This window comes from Aristolochia californica, unplaced genomic scaffold, assembly GCF_029961685.1.
Source record: "Aristolochia californica isolate CCGP_79_NKW_82.1479 unplaced genomic scaffold, dmAriCali1.0.hap1 SCAF_16, whole genome shotgun sequence".
In the NCBI taxonomy this organism is placed as follows: domain Eukaryota; kingdom Viridiplantae; phylum Streptophyta; class Magnoliopsida; order Piperales; family Aristolochiaceae; genus Aristolochia; species Aristolochia californica.
Genome location: NW_027181837.1, coordinates 5001732 through 5023506, shown reverse-complemented (window position 1 = coordinate 5023506; position 21775 = coordinate 5001732). Strand labels below are relative to the sequence as shown.

General features: G+C 36.0%; 2 protein-coding genes across 3 annotated transcripts in view; one reads left to right on the top strand and one right to left on the bottom strand.

Annotated features, from left to right (window-relative positions):
* Window positions 1–11985, bottom strand: part of LOC137952530 (calcium-transporting ATPase 3, endoplasmic reticulum-type) — a 54747-nt gene extending 42762 nt beyond the window's left edge. For both annotated transcript variants that reach the window (XR_011112308.1, XM_068799607.1), the window contains exons 1-7: window positions 11482–11985; window positions 11336–11386; window positions 11215–11248; window positions 10581–10598; window positions 7714–7850; window positions 6997–7071; window positions 1589–1634 (exon numbers count right to left, since the gene is read on the bottom strand). Coding sequence is in view for 1 of the 2 variants with exons in the window: in XM_068799607.1 (XP_068655708.1) it covers window positions 1589–1634; window positions 6997–7071; window positions 7714–7850; window positions 10581–10598; window positions 11215–11248; window positions 11336–11386; window positions 11482–11514 (394 nt within the window). In the remaining variant the exon portion in view is untranslated. The remainder of the gene's footprint in view (window positions 1–1588; window positions 1635–6996; window positions 7072–7713; window positions 7851–10580; window positions 10599–11214; window positions 11249–11335; window positions 11387–11481) is intronic.
* Window positions 11986–16342: 4357 nt separating this feature from the next.
* LOC137952965 (magnesium transporter MRS2-3-like) lies at window positions 16343–20974 on the top strand. The gene is made up of 6 exons (XM_068800106.1): window positions 16343–16894; window positions 17483–17743; window positions 18226–18354; window positions 19021–19190; window positions 19295–19526; window positions 20523–20974. The coding sequence occupies exons 1-6, from the start codon at window positions 16484–16486 to the stop codon at window positions 20808–20810; spliced, it is 1491 nt and encodes a 496-aa protein (XP_068656207.1). The 5' UTR covers window positions 16343–16483; the 3' UTR covers window positions 20811–20974.
* Window positions 20975–21775: the final 801 nt, after the last annotated feature.

Here is a 21775-nt window from a genome sequence, read left to right as displayed (position 1 = left end):
TTTTACTGTTTTTTTAGTTTCCCTTTATTTTTGTGGTGACATCAAAATCCTAATAGGCACTATTATATTCATTGTTGCACAATGAGATTTACTTAAAGATGTTAGGTCACCCACTTGAATAACTTAATAGTGCATGAGAAACATTGATAATTCCTTATTAAAAAGAAAATAAAAGAAAATAAAAAAGAAACATCATCAATAACTACCAATAAAGTAAATGAAAATAAGGGAAGAATAACTTGAATTAAATTAATTTTAACATTTGAGAATAATGAAGACTCTAATGAAGCAAGGAAAGAACATAAAGAAAGAGTTTAAGAACCAAAGAAAACACTTACTCTCAACAGTTATGAAGAATTCCTACAACAAGATGTTGTTAACTGACTCCACTCCTAGCTAAGAATCTGGTTGTTATGTGAGAGGTCTGTGGGAAGTCATTATATTTCAAGAAAAAGAAAGAAGGCATGAATCTTCCTTTACCTTTCTCCTTTTCTCTCCAAGAGTCTCCAAATAAAATCAATCTCCACCGTAACAGTGGAAGAACAAGGTATGAATCTCCCTCTTTCTTTCACCCCATATAATTCTTTCATTGCACCATCTTAATCTTCTATATTCAGTCTACTTTCACCATTCAATCACCTACACCTGCTTCATCTTGCCTCCGCTTGCTATTTGTCTCATTCCTTTCATTCACCTCTTTCACCATACCTAGTTCCTACTTGTAATTTCTTCCCCCATCATCTCAGTGCCCCAAGAACTCCTGGAAGGAGATTCAACAGTCACAGCAGCTTGTTGTTGGAGAACGCCACTTCTTGGTGCTTCCTCTCAATTTATGATGAAATTGAGGACCCTTGCAAACCTTTAGCCATATCTGACATCTCAATCCACAAAGCACCAATCACTTTACTGATTCATTGACTAAATTTTGGTTCTCCCTCGACACCTTGTTAATGGAGAAAAATACCCTTCAGCTTAGCTTGCTCACCCTATTTTTCTTTCTACTTTTTTCTCCTTCCAAGAGCTTCTTACCATCTACTCCTCTCAATGGATTCTTCTTTAGAATAATTAAAAGAACATAGTGAGTCTTCTATGCTCTATAATTTTGATGGTCATATAGCCTCAAACATGAAAATGTCTCACTTTCAGACTTTATTTTGAATGGGAAATACAGGGTCACAAAACCCCTTCTATCCCCAACCAAAAGCAAAAGCCAAATAAAAAAAGGCCTGTATGACATTTTCTATTTCCACAAAAAAACCAACGATATACACAATATACGTTGATATGAATAATCTTGTAAAGAATATATAAATTAAAGTTACATATAACATGGTACCATACTGCGATGAGCGCCAATACCATTCCTAATCTATCATATTTCCCCTTTGAATTTCATTAATCATGCTTATCTTTTGAGTTGAGAAGCTCTCTAATCTTGTAGTTTTTCACCATTGTACTCTTACTCCTCCAGGACTTCCTTTAGTAGATCCGTATTTCTTCATAAAACCAAAATATATATATATATATATAGATAATTGTGCACCAACTACAATAAATGCAATATAAGTTGTAAGAAGAAAGAGCATACCATTTCGCAATACTGTAGCAACATCAGCTTGGTATGCACGCAATTCCTACAAGACACATACAACAATAAGCTACCAGACACATCTTTTACATAAATGTACTGGAAAAACTCCAGACTCCAGCAACAAATATTCCGCACAAACAGAAAAACTACTGTATCAGTACCTTCCATACAAAACATACAATAAGAAATTAGTCCCAATCAATTAGACCAAAGTACTCTTAAGATTGTGACTTTTCTCATGCATGCTACAAAGAAATTATGCAAACAAAAGTTCATCTATAAGAGGTCAAACAGAAAAACATTGGTCCTTCTAAGACAGCAACAGCCAGATTAGGCATTCACAGAAGTATTGACTAATGTACCTTCTCCAACATTGTTAAATGTCCCAACATCAGACAGCCACCAACTATAATCCAAAGAACTGAGACCTACTAACAGCACCAACTAGATTGAGAACTATGAAGGTTTGTTGCGGAAGGCCCAAGAAGTAGTTGCAATAATGAGATTTTGCATGGGCAGAGATCAAACAGCTCCATAGACAAATGTTCTCAACACCCAAAACCATACTTCAGAAATAATAGTTCAATCATGGAATGTTTGGGGTCACAGCAGCAAGCAGAAAGGCTATTTTTTTAGTTTAATTATCCACTAACCGTGAAATATGACATAAATAACCAAGTACCTCTTAGGTTCAATTTTATACCTACATACCATTGAAATGTCAAAGTTATAAATGTAGCTCTAAATTAAATCCATCAATTACCTCTAACTTTTGGTTGGTAAAAGATGAAAATACCCATAAAATGACGTAATAATGCTTTGAGAACCCTTTTGTTCTCTAGCAAAATTGAGATGGTCTTCCTCTCCCCACATATTAACAAATCTCCTAGACCAGATGGATTTTGCTACTGAAGATTAAATGGGATTTTATGAAACAGAAAGTTAAGATGCTCTTTGCAAATGGGGCTGCACCAGGACCTCTTCGGCACTTGTCAGATGGTTATGGGGATTCGCCTTCCTAGATTGGGCAAGTTAATTCTCTTGGCATGCCTTGCACATGTCCCATGGTGTTTATGGCTTGAGCGTAACAACCGTAGATTCAATTCAAAAGCCAATACCACGAATAATACGAATTCTTATGCAATGAGCTTAATCTCTAGCTGGTTGCATACCAGAAAGGAATTTGCCTCTCTATCGGGTGTCTCCCTTCATGATAAGTGGAGCTTGCTCGCTTATACGACGGGCCCTCGCAAGATTCTGATCATGGTTACTTGAGACCCTCCCCCACTCTACTACATCAAACTCAACTTTGATGGAAGTGTTTTAGGCCGTCTTGGGCCGACAGGAGCAAGTGGTGTTTTCAGAGACTCCAACACTGCTGAAGTGAGTGCTCTCCTTTTTGGCCTTCAAATCTTCAAGGACCGTCTTCATGGAAAGCTGCTTATTGAAGGAGACTCCAAAGTTATCATCAGTTGGTGCTCCAAAGAAAATCCCCCCCCCCCCCCCCCCCCCCCTTCCCCTTGGCGCCATTGGCCTATGACTAATTGTATTGCTGACATTGTGTACTCAATTCATTGTAATTGGAATCTCATTCCTAGATCAATCAATTCCTTGGCTAATAAATTGGCTAAATGCAAAACCTCCCAGCACTCTCTCATTGTTTGGGAAGGCTTCCCCCCGTTGTAATCTTGCTCGTTTGAGCTTTTGATTTAATAAAATTCAGCATCATTTCAAAAACAAAGATGTTCTTTGCAATATTTTTGAGAAGAATAACAAGTAAGGCTACAAGGGGATCTCTAAATTGTGATAATACCTTAAAAAAGAGAAGGAAGTCAATGATTTCTAGCTCATCCCTTGAACTTCAAGCCCATACAAGGTGGTGCCAAAGGTTCAGCTTTTGATTGAGGGATGAAATACTTTTGACTTAGCCTTTCCGATGCTCAATTTTCTTGATTCTTTCAACAACAAAAAGGTCAATGAATGTGTTGGAAGATGGGCCCAAGCTCACACCACCAAGGAGGCCCACATGTCCAAGTGTGTGAAAGATAGGCTCAAGCCCACATGCCCACACAGTGGTGGTATGATGGTAAATAAAGAGTCATCTCATAAAGATGGCTCTGATGTAATTAGTTTATGATTTATGTCTCTTATTCACTCTTACTAGGGTGAAGGGAATTCTTGTAATATTAGTAATTTTAATATCTATAAATACAACTTAAGGGGAAGCGTTTGGACAGGTCCATTATCCTAATATTTCTCCTCTTTTCTCCAAATTCTTCACTCTTCCTCTTCTCCTCCTAAAACCTTCTCTCCACAACTCTTATTCTTCTTCTCACCCCTTAATCCTCTTCTACAGTGATTATATATCATGGAATCTTAAGTTTCAACAGAAAGCAATCAGCAAGTTAGATATGGACAAGTCACTATATTTTTTTACTGAGCATTGCTTTTTATCATGCCAAGAATTTAATAGACAATGTAAAGGAGAACTCAGATACAAGGGCTGGGCAAGAAATACCCTCTTTAGCCAATAAATCAGCAATGGAATTTGCAGCACGTAATGTGTGCTGCACCAAACCACGTGGGCCTACAAATGTCCATGATCTCTTCATGAATGAATCTAAATCACAAAGGGGACTTGACCTTGTCCTTCATCCAGCTTATCACAATAGAAGAATCCCATGCAATTATTAATGAGGCAGAGAAGTTCTCAAAGTACAACTTGCAGCCAAGCCTAAACACACTGATTTCTGCTTCAGCTGAATCCTTCCAGTCAATAGGCCCTGAGAAGGCAAACTGAACTTACCCCCATTATCCCTTATGACCCGACCAACTCTTTCCAACCCTGGATTACCAAAGGAGTTTACATCAGAGTCCAATTTAAGGATGCCTGAGGAAGGAAGATTTCATTGCACAAGGGCTGGAGGCTGATGCTTAGAGAAGATGGAAGTACCAGTGCTTTTTTATCAGAGAATGTGGAATTGGAGGGAGGCCATTGAAAGTGCTTGACCAGAGTAGAATGATCTGGAAGAGTTTTTTAACTATACATCCCAGTGATAATGCATTCTTGACAAGTCTCTCTATGAATATTTTGGATTTCATGGATCAACGCCTTCATGTCTTTAGTGCCCAAGCAACTGAGGGTTAGCCCCACATCCAAGACCCAAATCTCAACCCCTTCATCTTCAAGTTTGTCATGATATGTTCTGTTTCCCAAAGAGCATCATAAAACAAGCAACTAATCTTAAGTCCCTCCTGATACTTATAAAATTATTCATCAAAAGTAAATCGGACCCAATTCACTCTCTTTTTCATAACATCCCCTTGGAAGTCCTTACCAACATGGTCTCCATCCTTAGATGTCATCTTTCGTTCCTCCACCTAACTGCCCTCCTTTTCCTCAACCAACTGACAAAATCAAATTCCTCCCCATCATAGAAAATTTTTAATGACTATCCAGTTGGAAGAGGAAGCTCCTCTATAAGGCAAGTTGTGATGGCGATCAAGAGTTTCAAGTTTATACAAGGAAGAAAAAAGATAACTTGGCTACTTGAATATATGCAAAGGCTAAATTTTACCTTTATAATTCTAGTAGATTAGAGAGTGAACTTTAATTATTTGTTTGGGTTTCAATTGAAGCTTAATTTGGGTATATTTATTTTAATAACTCTTAGGTATTTTCTTCTTCTCTGTTATCACTAGAAGTTGCTTCTTTAATTTTTATGGTTTAAGTTTAACTTCTAATGAATTTAGCATGCAATAATCTTTTCTCTAAACCTGAACATTTATTCTCATCTTCCCTATTTGCTAAACCTTCGTAAACTGAATTTTCCTGCTGTCCTACACCAACCTGATCTTCTTTTCTCACTGGTCCTGCAAACATGGCCGCAGGATTCCAGACCATCTGTACAAGATCAAAGTTGAGAGGTTCATCTTGTAGATCCTAATACTATTTGGCAAACTAGAAGGAAGTATGAACGTTTCAAAAAAGAAGGAAGTATGTACATTGAAGAAGATGGGATGTCTGAATATAAAATAAGACTAAATGGTTGCAGCATTTGCATTAAAAAGAACTTCAAATAAATAAACGATATTGTGAGCCCCAAAGATCTCCCACTATAAACCATCATTTAGAAGGTTGACTGGGAGCTATAACCTCCCTTGGCCCCATGTGAGATTGAAAGTTCTCTCAATCTCCAAAATAAAATTGGATATATAGTTGCCTTCATCATTTTCCAAAGACAAAAAAAAAAAAGGTTTTCATACTTCCAACCTACTAGCAGAATGTTTCAAACTCTTCAAGAAACCCTGTAATCTAGATACCTCAATCTAAGCTTTTAAGGGCATCCTTCATTTCCAATCCAAATTGGATCTTGAGGGACTGTTTGTGCCACCATAGGAAAACAAAACAACAGGAAAATTATTTTCCCTTTGACTAATTTTCTCATTGGAAAATTTTCCTATTGAAAAAAAACTTTAACCGGCTTTCTTGAAAAGAATAGGGAAATTAGTTATGGTATTTGTATATTTAGACTAGAAATAAACGATTTTTTTATAAAAATAAAAAATAAGGTTAAAAGTAAGAGCTAAGTGATCAAGAACCACTTTAGTGTTTCTTGGTTTATTTTTCCTATCATTTTTAACATTTCTCAAAGGTAAGAGGAATCAAGAAGAATCAAGAGGAAAAAAAATGTCCTAAAAAATGGCACAAATGCTGGAAATTTTGGGTCAATGGTCAATGGGAAAATTTTCCTATGACCTTTTCTCCTACACTTTCCTATTGGCACAAACGCACCCTGAATGTCATGGAGTGCTTTTCGAAAGACACAGTTACACTTCCTTATCTCCTAAGGACCTCCTCATTCAATGCCTCTATTGACCTCGGGGGTGGGGGGGAGATGTTATTGTATATTCTTTTGACTACTCAAGTGCCACAATTTGTCAAAATTGGAAGACTGTAGCATCATTTTCTAGAGAGAAAGCCCTGACAGATGTTTCATGAAGCCCTCTGTCAGAAGGAATCTTTCAATGACCACAATGCCAGCATGGACAGCAACGCAGACTGTGGGGCTGTGGGGCCGAGGCAGAATGATTAGTAATCACAAGTGAGACAGGTCTTCTTCATCCATAAGAAGTATGCAAAATTTTCTGACGACTTGGAAGACATAAGTCATCCAACCAGTTCCCATGACTGTATGCAGGCATATAGTTCAAAAAAATAAGAGGAAGCTTCAAATAAAAAAATAAAATATAATCAGAGGACAAGCCACAATATACAAGTATGGAAAAACTTAAAGACTATTTCTATTTTGATCTTTCACATCACATCTCAAATCGATGAGCTAGTTCAAATTTTTTAGGAATAAAGTAAGTCAGACATCCTCTTTAGTCAACTAAAAACTTACCTCAAGAGCCTTTTCAGCATTTGTTTCTGTAATAACTCCAACAGCGGCATTGGCTGCCAAGATCATCAAAATGACCTAAATGAACAAAATAAGTCTGAGCACATTATCATGAAATGTGATTTAACAAAGAGGAGGCTTGATTGAAGAACTATTTTTCTAAATAACTTTCTTACAAAGGCGAGCATATCAGTGACACATAATGTGTAATATCAGATGCACCCCACACTCAGGTTTAATGGGCTGTTATAACTCGTGTAACAAACATTATGTAATGTGTAACATCCGTTATGTTTCAGATTTTGGGTAGCTCAATATGGGCACTTGAAAAGCTATGCCCACCCCTGCTTTCTTAAGCTTTTTTGTATTTTTTTTGCTGATAACCTTTTTGTTTTAGAGGTGAAATTTTATCTCAAAGCCTTAAGAACAGAAGGAAAAAAATTTAACAGGGGGGACCTTATCTTTTAGTTGATAACCATAACCCCAACTTTAAAGTCTTTGTTAAATGTTAACTTAAAATAACCAGGCTTCATTGAATATAAAAGATAAGCTCCAGAATTAATCTCCTTGTGGACTCACACAGCATGGCAAACATTGAGAGCTAAGCAACATTAATTCAAATTTAGAACTTTCCTCCAACAAACTTCATTAAGGTCAAAATCAATTTTAAAAATAACAGATAGGATATAAATGAGAACTATAGAGAATCATTTATCTCACAGAAGGCTCCAAAAATGCTGATACACCAGTTTCTCCATCAACCAAAGCCAAAAGGAACGAAATAATGGCAGCTGCAATCAATATTCTGACAAGCAAATCATCAAATTGCTTCAAAATTAATTTCCAAAATGGTGTACCTGCAGAACAACAGATGAAGCAGTAAGAAAGATACTAATGAGCTACAGACTTTCATAACTTTTTTTAATAGTAAGAATTTTTTATTAAAGATAAAAAAAAAAAAAAAAGCAATAAGAAGCTTGTGAGAAGTGATTGTGACCAAAGAAAAACCTAAAAAATAAAAAAAATAAAAAAAAAGCTTACAAGGGGGAGTGACTATTCACAAATAGATAAAGGAGAGCCACTCCTTAGCAACGCAACCAGCTATACCATTAGCTTATCTAATTTTATGAGACCAAGAGATTGGGATACAAGAGGCAATGGCAAGGATAGCATAAAAAACACAGCTGAATCTCCGAGGAGAGTCAACCTGTTTTCTACTTCACCCTATATCAAGCCAAAGAGACTAAGTGATCGGCCATCCAAGAATAGACTGAACAAGAAAAGAAGATAGCAACACAAAGAGAAATTGAATTGACTCAACACAGAGAAGAATATCAATCAGAAAGTAATTCAACATGTACCTAACAAACAAACATAAGAAACAGTTCAAAAAAGTAGAGATTTCACAGTATAATGTGGATCAATCAGAACTGTGACTCAATGGAAATACCCAACAGACAAACATAAGACAGTAGAAAAAGTAGAGTCTTTTCAAAGTATTATGCAGATCAACTCTTATGTTATTATGAAAATGATATGTAGTTTAATAAGAAAAATGCATTCGAGGTTATCAATATGCATTGAATTTTGGAATAGTGTTGTCTGCTGAAGGCATATTCAATAAACATTTTAACATGTAACGATTTTTTTTACAAAAGCGAACTCATCTAGGATACTAAGACTAATTAAAGCTAAGACGGCTGCAAATATCCCCAATATCCTGATAGAATCCAAACATGATACAAAAAGCTAGAATTTCCCATTCCTAATTCTAAAAAGCACAAATCATAAAAAAATCTGTAATACAATCAATAATTAAAAACAAATTGGAAATCATTAAGTAAAAATCAAAACCATAATAAAAGTGCATTTCCAATCAGGTTGCCAAAATGATAGAAGCAGTTATGAAAAATAAAGTTTCTAGAATCCCATCAACCAGTTTCTTATGTGCTCTAAGAACTTCTCAGTTGCCTTCTGTGCACTAGGGAAGTCCAAGTCTTCCAATCGACCCTGTCATGCTTTGAAATTTCTATGTCACTATTACCTATTCAAACAAAGTCTACCCACTGAAAGAGAGCAACATTTAGGGGAAAAAAATCAAGTAACATGAATCAATATATCAAAGTGAGAATACAAATGGACAGAGAATTCCAAAATTGCTTTTGTGTCAAGGAAGTACACTTCAAAATCTTAGAATTGTGTACACACCACTACATGTGGTTGAGATTGGAATCCAAGTCCAAGATGCACAGGAGATAAGAAAGAGAGATAGATGTAAAAGAGCAAAGAAACCATCATGCAAAATCAACATGACAGATCCCTGTGAAGCAAGCATATGACAAATCTCTGCAGGCTAGAAACCCTCCTGACAAATTTCGACAGATAGACCATTGGCCCATCTCTCTTCTGAAGTGAATCCCATAGGACAACCATCAGGGGCTTTGCCAAGAAAATGAAAAACAAGTAAGAAGATGGTGGGTACAAAGAGACAAGAAAAAACTGAGCATACAAATGGTTGCAAGACAAGACTGAATGAAACAGAGAAAGCAGAGGTCCTACACAAGACATGAGAGACTGATGTGTTATCCCTGCTGCAATTGGAGTTCTCATTTCTTTTATGTACTGCAGTTCTGTGGTTTTAGAAAATAATTAGAGTTCTAGATGTCAGAGTTGGCGGTGGTTCCGTCCACCGCTGGTCTTTGGATAAGTGTTGTGCTTTCCACACCTAACAGACTGGTCTTTTGGGTTGTATTGGCTAGGAGTTTGACATAGTATCAGAGTTGGGCACCACGTTCCGCGTTCTAATCCCAACGGAAGCGGTAGGGAACAGGAACGGTGGGTGTCAGAGTTGGCGGTGGTTCTGTCCACCGTTGGTCTTTGGATAAGTGGTGTGCTTTTCGCACCTAACAGACCGGTCTTTTGGGTTGTATTGGCTAGCGTTTGACATAGTATCAGAGCTGGGCACTACGTTCCATGTTCGAATCCCGGCGGAAGCGGTAGGGAATGGGAATGGTGGGTGTCAGAGTTGGCGGTGGTTCCATCCACCGCTGGTCTTTGGATAAGTGTTGTGCTTTCCGCATCTAACAAACCAGTCTTTTGGGTTGTATTGGCTAGGCGTTTGACATGGTATCAGAGTTGGGCACCACATTCCGCGTTCGAATCCCGGCAGAAGCGGGAACGGTTCCGTCCACCACTGATGGGTTAAGTACTCTGCTTTCCGCACTTAACAGACCGATCTTTTGGGTTGTATTGACTAGGCGTTTGACACTAGAAACTTAATTGAGACCAAGGAGAGTTAAAGTTGAATTATGAAAGTTAGGAATTTAAAAATTGACCAATAATAGTGACAGGGTTACCTCTTCACTTGAAATAGAAGTTTCAAAATTACCATAACTAAGCCCCTTTAGACACACAAATGTTAAACTCAAGTGTAAACATTGCAAGTCAGAAGAGACTTTTGCTCGTTTTTATATTACATTTTTGTGGTACTATGAGGAATGTACTAATAAAAGAAAGCATTTATCCAACAAAATTGTCCAACCAAGCAAATATCAAAATATTTTCAGAGACATTTCACCAGGACTTACTTTCTTCTTGAGGCAGCTCTGCAAAAGACATTTACATGCAAGAAGGAAGTAAAAGATAATTAGTTTTCAGTTGAGAATAACAAACCTATTATTAAGTTGCAAAAAGATTCTGAAACATCTGTGGTAAAAAAATAAGAGCAACGATGGGACAAGTGTGAAAAGCAGATAGCCTACCCTTCACAGCACATAGAGAATCTACTTAACCCCTTACAATCATCAAGAAACAATACATCCTGTGCATCACTTAGCTTGTCCATGAAAGGACTAAGCAAGAATGAAAATTACAGAGTACTAGTAACATTTTTGCATTTTTCTAAATGTTGATTACACACACTCATGCCACAACCCAAGACCTCACACTAGAAAATTCCCCTAGGTGGTCATTGAGCATTTACTGCACAATTTACATTTTTTTAAATGGTGAACCACGAACATATTAAATAGAAGATGGATATAAGCCAGGGAAGAGAAGCCTTCAAGATTGCATCAACTGAAAAACAAACTATTTATGAGGTGGAACAAATGACGCACAACAGAGAAACCATTAATCTACTAATTTAAAACATTACAAAATTTGAGCTCCAAATAATAATTTAAAACATTACACAATTTGAGCTCCAGTATACATGCATACCGTTTCTTCCATAAATTTTTCCATTCTGAGCAACCTGCCGCACATGGTATAAAACGAAAAAGTGAACAACAGAACTTCCATCGAATTTTATTATTTCAAAAGAAATCTAAACATCACCAACCTGACTATCAGTAAGTCCCCTAGTCGGGTCCACTCCAAATGTTTCCAATACCTGACAACATCCACAGATAAATCTTCAATCGGGACCAGAATGCAGAACATGAATTCTCGATACGAGCTATATACGAATCGAGTTCCCCTGTTTACCTCAGCGACGGATCTCGCGTAAGCGTCTTCCATGCCTGCCTAGCGAAGATCTGGACGACAAGCGTTAAAAAACATAGAGGAAAGGATGCAGATTGGGTAGAACGTAGAAACAGGAAACTATTAGTGCGATCGTGTAATAGAACTGATCCGGAGTTTCGGAGATCAATCACGAACTGAACTGAGCTGCAGAGACAGGGTTTAGGGCTTCCAGGCGCGCGTTACGCGTGAGTCCGTGACACTTGACAGAGAAGAAGTTAACGCCTATGCCATGGCTTCCTTTTTCGGCTGGAAGAAACATGAATGCAACGGAACGTGGCAACGTGCAGAGTGCGATCGCTCGCGTTAGTAACCTTGAGTGGATTGATCGTTACCTTCGCGCTAGCTGTTGATCAGATGCGAGAGAAGATCAATTGCATATTTGCACGCGAGCAGCCTCGAAAGAATTTACCAGATTAGAGGAGTGCCTGTAATGAAAATTAAATAATAAAAAATGAAGAAACATTGGAGGTATGTGAGGCGTTTCGCCCTCGAATACTAAACGGATTGTTATTAAGCAAGCATAAATACATTTATACGAATATGGGGGGTCTACTATGGATCACTTTCCATTCTTGGACTCGGATTTGCTGAAAAAGCTACTCAAATTGTCAATAAAAGTTTGTTATGTAAAAAAAAAAAAAATGTGAAAATTTCATGACAACTGAATATTACCACTAAAATCAGTATTAGAATGCCCAATTAGGTTATTAGAGTATCGAAGTCCTAAGTTAGGTTTCCTTAGTAAATACTAAAGTACTCTTTCTACACCCATTAGATGTGTTTATCTACGATCGTATTGAATCTAGTACATAAACAAACTAAAAATATAATATGATGTCTACAAGCAGTTAAGTATAATAATGATCTTATTGTATTTCTATATAACTTTTGATCTGTGGATCTATTTGAGTCGTTTGTATCTAATTTTAATAATATAATAAATTTTAAGTTTTCAATGTTAATACTTTGATTGGTTTATGAAAGTTTCATTTTCAATTTGTTGTATTTGTAATCAAAGGAAAAATGTGAGTGCACCCATCAAACTCATTTTAAATTCATTCTTCTGATATCAACAATTTTTTCACATAAGGTGCTATAGGTAAAACCAAAATAATGACATCCATATAGATTTGAACAATGATTAATTTCTATCCTAGCTAGTAAAAAATGTTTTATCTATACTTTGTTTTTTATAACCTTTTTGCACAAGGAATTTTTCATTCCAAAATTTAAGAATTTGCTTCAAACCATATCGTATTATTCAATTTGTATACATGGTTTGGTTTATGTAAGTCTTCAAAGGCATGGGGTTATTCCAACTGAAAAATTCTTATATGTACTCAGTACATAAAATATACTTTTAACATCAATTTGATATAATTTGAAGTTTGTGACTATCATAGGCTAAAAATATTTAGAATTATTTTTTTCAATCTCAATAAATGTATTGGGTTCTAATTGCGAAACAAATGAATTATTTGGTATAGTTTCATTAGTTGTTCTTCTATAACTAACTCTTGCGTTTTAGGTCACCTATAATTTAATCCATTGAACGATCCCACATGAACCTATAATCCTTAGGCAGGGTTTACTTTATTTTTTCAAGCAATTTTCCTACTTAATTTTCAAAGTACATAAGAAGAATAAGACGTCCATTAATAAAAAAAATCCCGTTTTTAGCTTCCAATATGTTTTTAAATAATATTTTATAACATTTTTAAATTTCATTTAATATGTTTATATTAACATATCCATTAATAGTTATACATGTTCACAGGTATAACATTCGTAATAAAAAGAGGTTTATTCAATTAAATTCATCTTAAACATCAATTGTTTGATCAAACCCACTTCATAATGAAGTAAGTCAATTTTTAAAGTACCCAAAATTGTCTAAAGTCAATTAGTTATCCCTTTCATAATCAACCACATCGCTTGAACTTCAGGAGGGCATCCCATAAAAGCAACAACTCTAGTAGAACTTTTAACAAGAAAGTCTTGTGTTTCACATTTGTCAAGTTTCGAAATTTCCATTACTTCATCATCAATTCATATACTTGAGAGGTTTGAATGTTACCAAATGCTAGTTGCAAGTCTATAAAGACTCTCCTTGATTAATTTCACATCTTCATCTCGGACATCGAAAACTTGTCATTTTTTATCCTTCACCTTACTAGTTTCAGATGAAGTAGAAGTTTTGGAATTGTCACATTTTGATTATGAGAGTTTGTAGTTTTTTCCTCTTCATTAGAGCCATATTAAAGGGAAGTAAAATTATCTCCTAAGTATGATATGTTCGGCCCCTTATCCTAATTCATTCACCTCTCTTTAGCAGTGGTACCATTATATTGATATTGTTTTGCATCTGGATGGGCATACACATGTAACAAATCATTAAATAAAATTATCATAAAAAAGATAGTTAAAACATAAAAAATTAAATTTGTATGACCATACGTTTATGTAATTGTCTCACCCTTGAGAAGTTACTTCAAACCTCATTATCGATTAATTAAAATCAAATCCATTACTACTATTATGATGGAGCTCTTGAAGTATAACAAAGTTCTTATTCAATGTCTTCATTTGGTTTTTAATATGTCGGACAAATATACATTGCAAACCATAAAAATAATCCAAAATTTTATGACATAACTTTAGAAGCAACTGAACAAGTAACTCATGTGAACATCCTATCAATTTGTTGAGCCAGATGCATTTGGTTTATTAGAGTTTGTATGAGACAATTATCCATTTTTCTTGAAAATATTAATATCATTCTTTCAAATAATTACACTCCAAAAGCCAGACACTTAAAGTAACCCACAAAAAAAAAAAAAAAAAACACAATGTCATATTTCTAACACAAATCATAGTTGAAAGCTAAAACTTGAAATCATGGAAATTACAAGTGTAACTTAAGTCATACAATGACATAAACAATTTTCAAGAAGGTGTCTTATATTTATACAATGACATAACATTCAAATAAAGTTTTTCATTGCATATCATCATGCCATATTTTTAGCTATTTTTCTCTCAACCTTTTTGTTTGTCGACACTCTTCAAACAAATTTACTTAGCACACTTCTTTGTTAATCTTTTGTTTCATAAAAAAATATAAAAAAATTAAAGTAATTAAAATATAAACAAAACCACAAATAAAACCAAGATTTTTTGTTTTGGATGTTTCCCTAGTGGTAATAATTACCTAAAACTCTTACTCGAGAAAATTCACTAACTTGCTTCTACTAAGCGAATTATAAAGAGATTTTGGCTCTCTTTTAAACCCTGACAAATCCAATCCTCAATTACATTGCAATCAATCTCTCCCAAATAAATTTCCTTACAATTAACTAGATTTCGGCTCTAGTAGTTAACTCTCTTTCTAAATTAAAAGTTTAAGATAACCTTAAAAAAAAAAAAAGTGAAAAACAAACTTTACTTCTTTTATGAGAGATATTCAGTCTCCTGTCGAAATCCAAGCTTTCAAGACCTTAAGCATGAATAATCTGAAAATGATGAAGCTTGTATATGTCTAAAAATAAAGGTGAATGGAGAAAGTCTTAGAAGGATGGAAAAATAAAGTTTGAATATCTCATTTTAAATATTGAACACAAAATTGATAAAAAAGTTTGAAATTTCACCAATATATGCAAATGAAGTATTTCTAGTGCTCAATCATACACTTAGGTCAAAAAGTAACTAATTGTTTTGAATTTTTGGAGAAAATTATTATTTTTTTGTTAAAGATCGATGATCGGTTTGACACTTTGACGATGATTGATTATACCTTTTATTGGATTTATTTAAAAAAAATTTAACCTTAATGATTGAACAAACAATGTTGCATTAATCGATCATAACTTTCCAAAGTATAAACTTTTTGAATTTCTCAAAACCTCTAGCTGCTCAGACATTTTACCAAAACTTTTTTCCATTTTATTCGGTTAGACTACAAAGCATATGACCAATTGGACGTTTAAATCAAAACATATAGTGTTCTATCTAATCAACGTGACTTAGTAGTTTATGATCAATCAAAGTCATTATCACTTTTCAAATCATTGTACAAATTGATGAAAATTTTTGGTAAATATTTTAAAAATATTTGTATAAATATTTCAAACATAAGTTTATAAAAATGTTATAGACCCTAAAGCTTTGATTAAAAAAATGCACAACTTTAGAAGTTTAGATGACTATTCTCTTATATAGACATAGTTATTGAAATCTATCTATTTGACTTAGATTCTAGTATTCAATTTCTTATGTTAAATGTGACATGAACTTATAGTCTTTTTGGCTGGTATTTTGAATTCGACAATAATTCTTCACACACCATAACATATTGTCGAATGAAGGCAATTTGTATTTCTTGAAATACTCGAAATACACCATTAGGTCAATTACTTAAGTTTTGTTATTGTCAAAGTCTAGAGAATCCAAAATTCATGAATTTGTGTCAAACTAAGTCAATATCATGGAGCCATATGTGCTGGTTGAAAATTGAATCTTCTTTAATTGAAAAGTTGGAGGAGATAATGTGGGAGGAAGTTGATGAGAATTCGACTTTGTCAAAATGTAAAACATATTAGTTTATTGTAGGCTCTAATGCAAAACAACGTGTAATTAGAAGAGACATTGAAGGTCCCTCGAACTCAAGAGATAGAAAAAATGAAGGTCTCTCTGGTGCGCCTCTGACACGATCCTCCTTAAAAAGGCGGGAGCACAAAGTGGAATGAAACATTGTTGTTTATTTATGGGCAGTGACTAATGATACGAATTTACTATCAGCCTGGGCAAGTACCGTTACTGACTGTAAAAGAGAGCATAGTGGCGACCGACGTCATGGTGCTAACCTCGTCGTAGAAGAAACTCAAAAGCAGAGACAACCAGCAAGCCGGTCGACCCATCCAGGGCCTTCTCTCCCCACGGACGCCTCTCTGCAGCTCGGCTTCAAATGCGGAGCACTCGACCCCCATCGAAGATTGGCGCAACGCCCCTTGAGGACGAAGTGGACGCTACTCGCGCCGCCGCCGTCGGACTCCGGAAGAAGGGTGGTGGTGTCCGCTTGTGGCTCGTCCTCGATGCTACCGGCCAGGCACAGGTCGTTGAGGCAGGCAAACATGCTATCATGCGTCGTACAGGGCTCCCTGCCCGCGACCTCCGCATCCTCGACCCTCTCCTCTCCTACCCATCTACCGTGCTTGGACGAGAGAAAGCGATCGTCATAAATCTGGAGCACATCAAGGCTATTATCACTGCCCAAGAGGTTCTCTTGCTCAATTCGAAAGATCCATCTGTGAAGCCTTTCATCGAGGAGCTCCAGCGGCGTCTTTTGCGTCTCCACCAAGCAACTCATAATATTCAGGTCAGTCTCAAGGTTTTTCCGTGATTAGTTGAACTCTGGGTTCATTGACGTTTTTTCAGTTTTGTGTTCTTCTTGAAGATTTTTCTTGCTTTTAGTTTGTATGTTACTGAGGTCGCGGGTTTGTGTGGTGTTGTCATTCATTTGCATGTAAAAATTACCCGCTTTTAAGCTTATTGTGTATCGTGGCTCTCTTTCTCAGCACTGTATGTCCAATTTCATCTCTAGCATGGCATGTCTTTTTATCTGCCCGACTCTTTAATTAGTTATTACGCTCGACAGTTTGGCTTTCAGCTTATTTCACTTTAATTGGTTTTCCTCAGTATGGGTTTAATCTAGATAATCTATTCCTATTGAAGAATGTTAATTTATTTTTTCATGTATCTATTGTCTTGTTATTGGCTCGTGTTAGCATCTTTCTTTCTCTGCCTACTATTCTTTCTTTAGTTTTAGGCATTTCCTGTTCTAGTTTATGAACGTGTTGAAATCTGATATTGATTCTGCTCAATTCTTTTGTTGACATTCATATGACTTTTTTTATGTCATCTATGCTAATTTCTCTTCACTTGTTCTCATTGTCTTTTTGTAAAGGAAGGAAGAATCAGCAATGATAATGCAAACTGGACAGACTCGTACAATGCTGGCGAACAGCAGTCCAACCTAGGAAGTCCTCACTATTCAGAAAACATCAATTACTCGGACTATTCACCCAGGTTTCAGGAAATGGATGACAAGCGTCAGGTAGAAGGTAAACTCAGTTCCCAGATTGGACTGGGACCAAGGGTTCTTCCCTTTGAGTTTATCGCCCTGGAAGCATGTCTTGAGGCAGCATGCAGTTGCTTGGACAATGAGGTAAAATTTTGACTTTCCTGAATGTTTCATGTCATAAAGTAATTTTCTTTCAGGCGCATTCTAGAGGAACATCTAATATATGCTTTCCAATAGTTGGATAATTTGTAGTTTTACCCAAGTTCAAAGAATACCTGGAATTGGATATTTCCTTGTCATTGAAATATTTAGAGATTTTATTTTTTACTAGATACGAGGCTATTTTGTATCTTGGCTATAGATATCAGATTTAAACTTCAGTCCTTCAAGAGGCCTTTATAATTCAAACATCATTGATAAAAATTATAAGATGTTTTTCTCTGATTTTAAGGTTCTATTATTTGATGGAATTTTTATTTCTGTGTTCGCCTCATCCTACTTTCTAGGACTCACTACTTAGTCATTCTTTTACATGTCCTATCCTGTGTGTTTAAATCACTTATTGCAATCTCTGCATTTTAATCTGTTCAGTTTGACTGTACTCGATCTTTTCTGATCTTAACCAGGCAAGAACCTTGGAGCAAGAAGCACATCCAGCTCTTGATAAGCTGACAACTAAGATTAGCACTCTCAATTTGGAACGTGTCCGTCAAATAAAAAGTCGCTTGGTTGCAATAACCGGACGTGTTCAAAAGGTTCAATCCGTTTAGCATTATGTATCTAGTTTCATCTGAAGCACACAATCTTGATGGTTTGAGGAAGCCTAATTTGGATGTGTTGGATCTTAACCAGTTTAAAATATTGAAACATATATTTTCTTTTCTAGTTTTATATATTTTTATCTGATTATTTGAAACATATATTGTCAGCTAATGTTGTATAGACCTGTGCGAAAAATTCCATGTGAAGAAGACCAAAATACTGTGCAACAGGGAAGGCTTTGCGTATGTGACAGGACTGCGAATTTCATTGATAAGCTACCCTTTTTGTGTTAAAAGAAAATGTTTGGTTGAACAAAAGAAGATGATTCAGGAGTTACTGACCAATGGTTCACAGTGAATGCTTTCTTATGGTCTTTGCCCTGGGGATTGAACAATTCAAAGCAGGTTTGATGGTTTTACCACCAGTCTGCACATGTTATGGATACCAATGAGATAAATACAGTACCAGAATTGCTGTCAAATACCAGTATTTTCATTCTGTAGCTCATCTCGAACTGTTCACTACTTAAACCGTATAATCCTGTGTTTCTGTCTATGAGGTCTGCCTTATCATTTTCATCTAATTTATAGATTTTTGTTTTTATTTTTCTGTGTATTATTCTGTATATCATCATTAGCTGACAATCAATTAGTTTGAAGGTAAGGGATGAACTTGAACACTTACTTGATGATGATGAGGACATGGCGGAGATGTATTTGACAGATAAACTTACTCAGCAACGCCTTGATGGATCTTCATCTCTTTCTTCTTTGAATGACAGAGATGGCATGGATGAAGGGGCCTTTAGATCAGATATAGAAGACGACAGGTTACTCTCCACAGATCAACTATCTTTGAAATTTCTATATTGTTGGTTCTGGAGAAGTAGATCCAATATGATATTCTTAGTGTTGACAATTCTTGAATTTTCAGGATTCAGGCTGAGATTGCTTCTGAGGCAAACGGTTGTCCAAATAACTATGATTCTGGTCTTCAAAATATTGATACTCAGGAGCATTTGTTGGCGACATCAAGTGGTGTAGGCCTCGGAACCCACACCAGTAGCACTCACAGTGGCAGCAAACATCTTGATGTGGAGGAGCTGGAAATGCTTTTGGAAGCTTACTTTGTGCAGATTGATGGTACATTGAACAAGTTATCTACAGTATGTTTCCTGTACTCGAATTTCTGATACCTTTAGTATTTATCATTAAAAAATATACTTTTTTTTTTTAATTTATGTGCTTCAGCCAGCCATTCGTTATTCATATACATGTTGAAATAGCAAACATCTCTTTGAAAATGAAATTGTCAAAAATTTATGCTATCAAATCAAACTGGCATTTTGAGGTATTCATATTTATTAATGAAATTAGATGTTTCTTTATTGTCTTAAACATTCAAAGAGAAATTTATTGCTCTGGGAAATGGTTGGTGTTTCTCATTAAATAATATCTATATGCCCCATGGATTTGGTTCTCAGGAAGTCATATTTATGATTGTGTTTGACCTGATTGACAACCACCCACGTGAATGAGAATTTTAGCCCTAAGCGGTATATGATCCTATTTACTGAGTAAGTATTTTACGTATATCAGTGTTTGGTGGCTTCCAGAGGATGGACTACTCAACAATAATTATAATCACTAATCAGCAATATATTGTCTTATGGATCTAAGCTCAAAATTGGGAAGAAACAAGTGTTTTCACAACTCTACCACCCAGTCAATTCTATTCCTCTTAATCCCTCTTTCATAGTTACTTGTTTTCCCAGGTAAGGAATAAGAAATCTCTCTTGTTAGATGAGCCAAATGTTTCATTTCATCTGAAAAAAAATCTCATTCTCAACAATGCCTTTACATTTGATCTTTCTGTTAGATTGGAACAGATTCGATAAATACAGTAACGCTTGGATGGAATATTAGAACTAAAAGATTCATTTGATAATGAACTATTGGTTCAAAAATATCTCTAGCAATGGATGTGCACTGGATGGCTGGTGGGAGTAATAAGCTTCATCAAAGAATCTAACTCGAGTCTGCTTCAAATCCTCCTTGCAGCGCTAGTGAAAATGTGAAATATCTAATGATGTACTCATTATGCTGCTTTAATATCTCCTATGTGTTGTTTAGAGTGAATCCTTTTCTTTGGGTTCTTCCAGCTGAGAGAGTACGTTGATGACACTGAGGACTACATCAACATTATGCTGGATGACAAACAGAACCATCTTCTGCAGATGGGAGTGATGTTAACTACAGCTACTCTCATGGTGAGTGCCTTTGTGGTCTTGGTTGGTATATTTGGCATGAATATCAAGATTGACCTCTTCAAACCTGAGAAATACGGAAATCCTCAATTCTTGTGGACGATTGGAGGTGGTGCTGCTGGTACAATTTTTTTGTACATAATTGCTATGTCATGGTGCAAGCGCCGTCGCTTACTGGAATAAGTCATGCTGAAAAAGAAATATAAGAGCCTGTATTGCTCATTCTCAAATCTGCAGGTGTGTTTGCCGGACAATGTGTTGTTGTAATTTAGTGCACCTTCTTTCCTGAAACTCCAATGTAATGATCCGTTTGAAATTCTCTGTATCATTAATTTTTTTTTTTTATATTGCTTGGGTATTCGAAAACCACTGCTGGTGTTTATCTGAGTTGCAGTTCAGGAGTTAAAAAGGGCCAATGGCTATGAGTTGCCACTCAAGGCGAAAGGACCAACCCTGAAAATGAACTAGTCTGCAGTGCGACACTGGCTCTGTAGATGAGATTTAAGCTGTCTTCTACGTGTATAGAGGTGCTGGTAGATGTTTTCTGCTACACCCACGAGCCACTCAAATGAGTCTCATGGGATTTGAAGATATTATCTGATTCACTTCAGAAGGAATTTGTGTGCTTTGAGAGAGACAGAGGCAGAGAGAGCGAGAGAGAGCAAGAGAGCAAACAATGACAGCAGTATCAAAGTTGTCTATTTCATCTGTTACAGCCACTAATAATGGAAAGAGAAGAAGAACAATAACAGTAGGAGCAGAACTTGCGAATGAAAATAGAAGAAGAGTGGTGCTCCTTTCTTCCGTAGCACTAGCATCCACGGCAACAGTCATTCCCGAGGCCAGCGACTCCAAGAAAGCCCTTCTTCAGAGTAATACTCTCGTTTCAGTACAAGAAACAGTAATGATGTCCTCAAAAGTTTGGGTAATTCAGTGTTTCTCGAACTGCTTGTAATTGTTGTTTCTTTTTTCTTTTAAACACAGAGTATCTGAAGAAGTCTGAGGAGAACAAGGCGAAGAACGACAAAGTTGTTAGATGTCAATTTTACTGTTTTTGATCATTTGCAGAATTGATCATCCTTTGCTCATACGAGGTGGAGCAGTCATCTTACTGGTTTAGCTTTTGCTTCCCAGAGATTGGATGATTA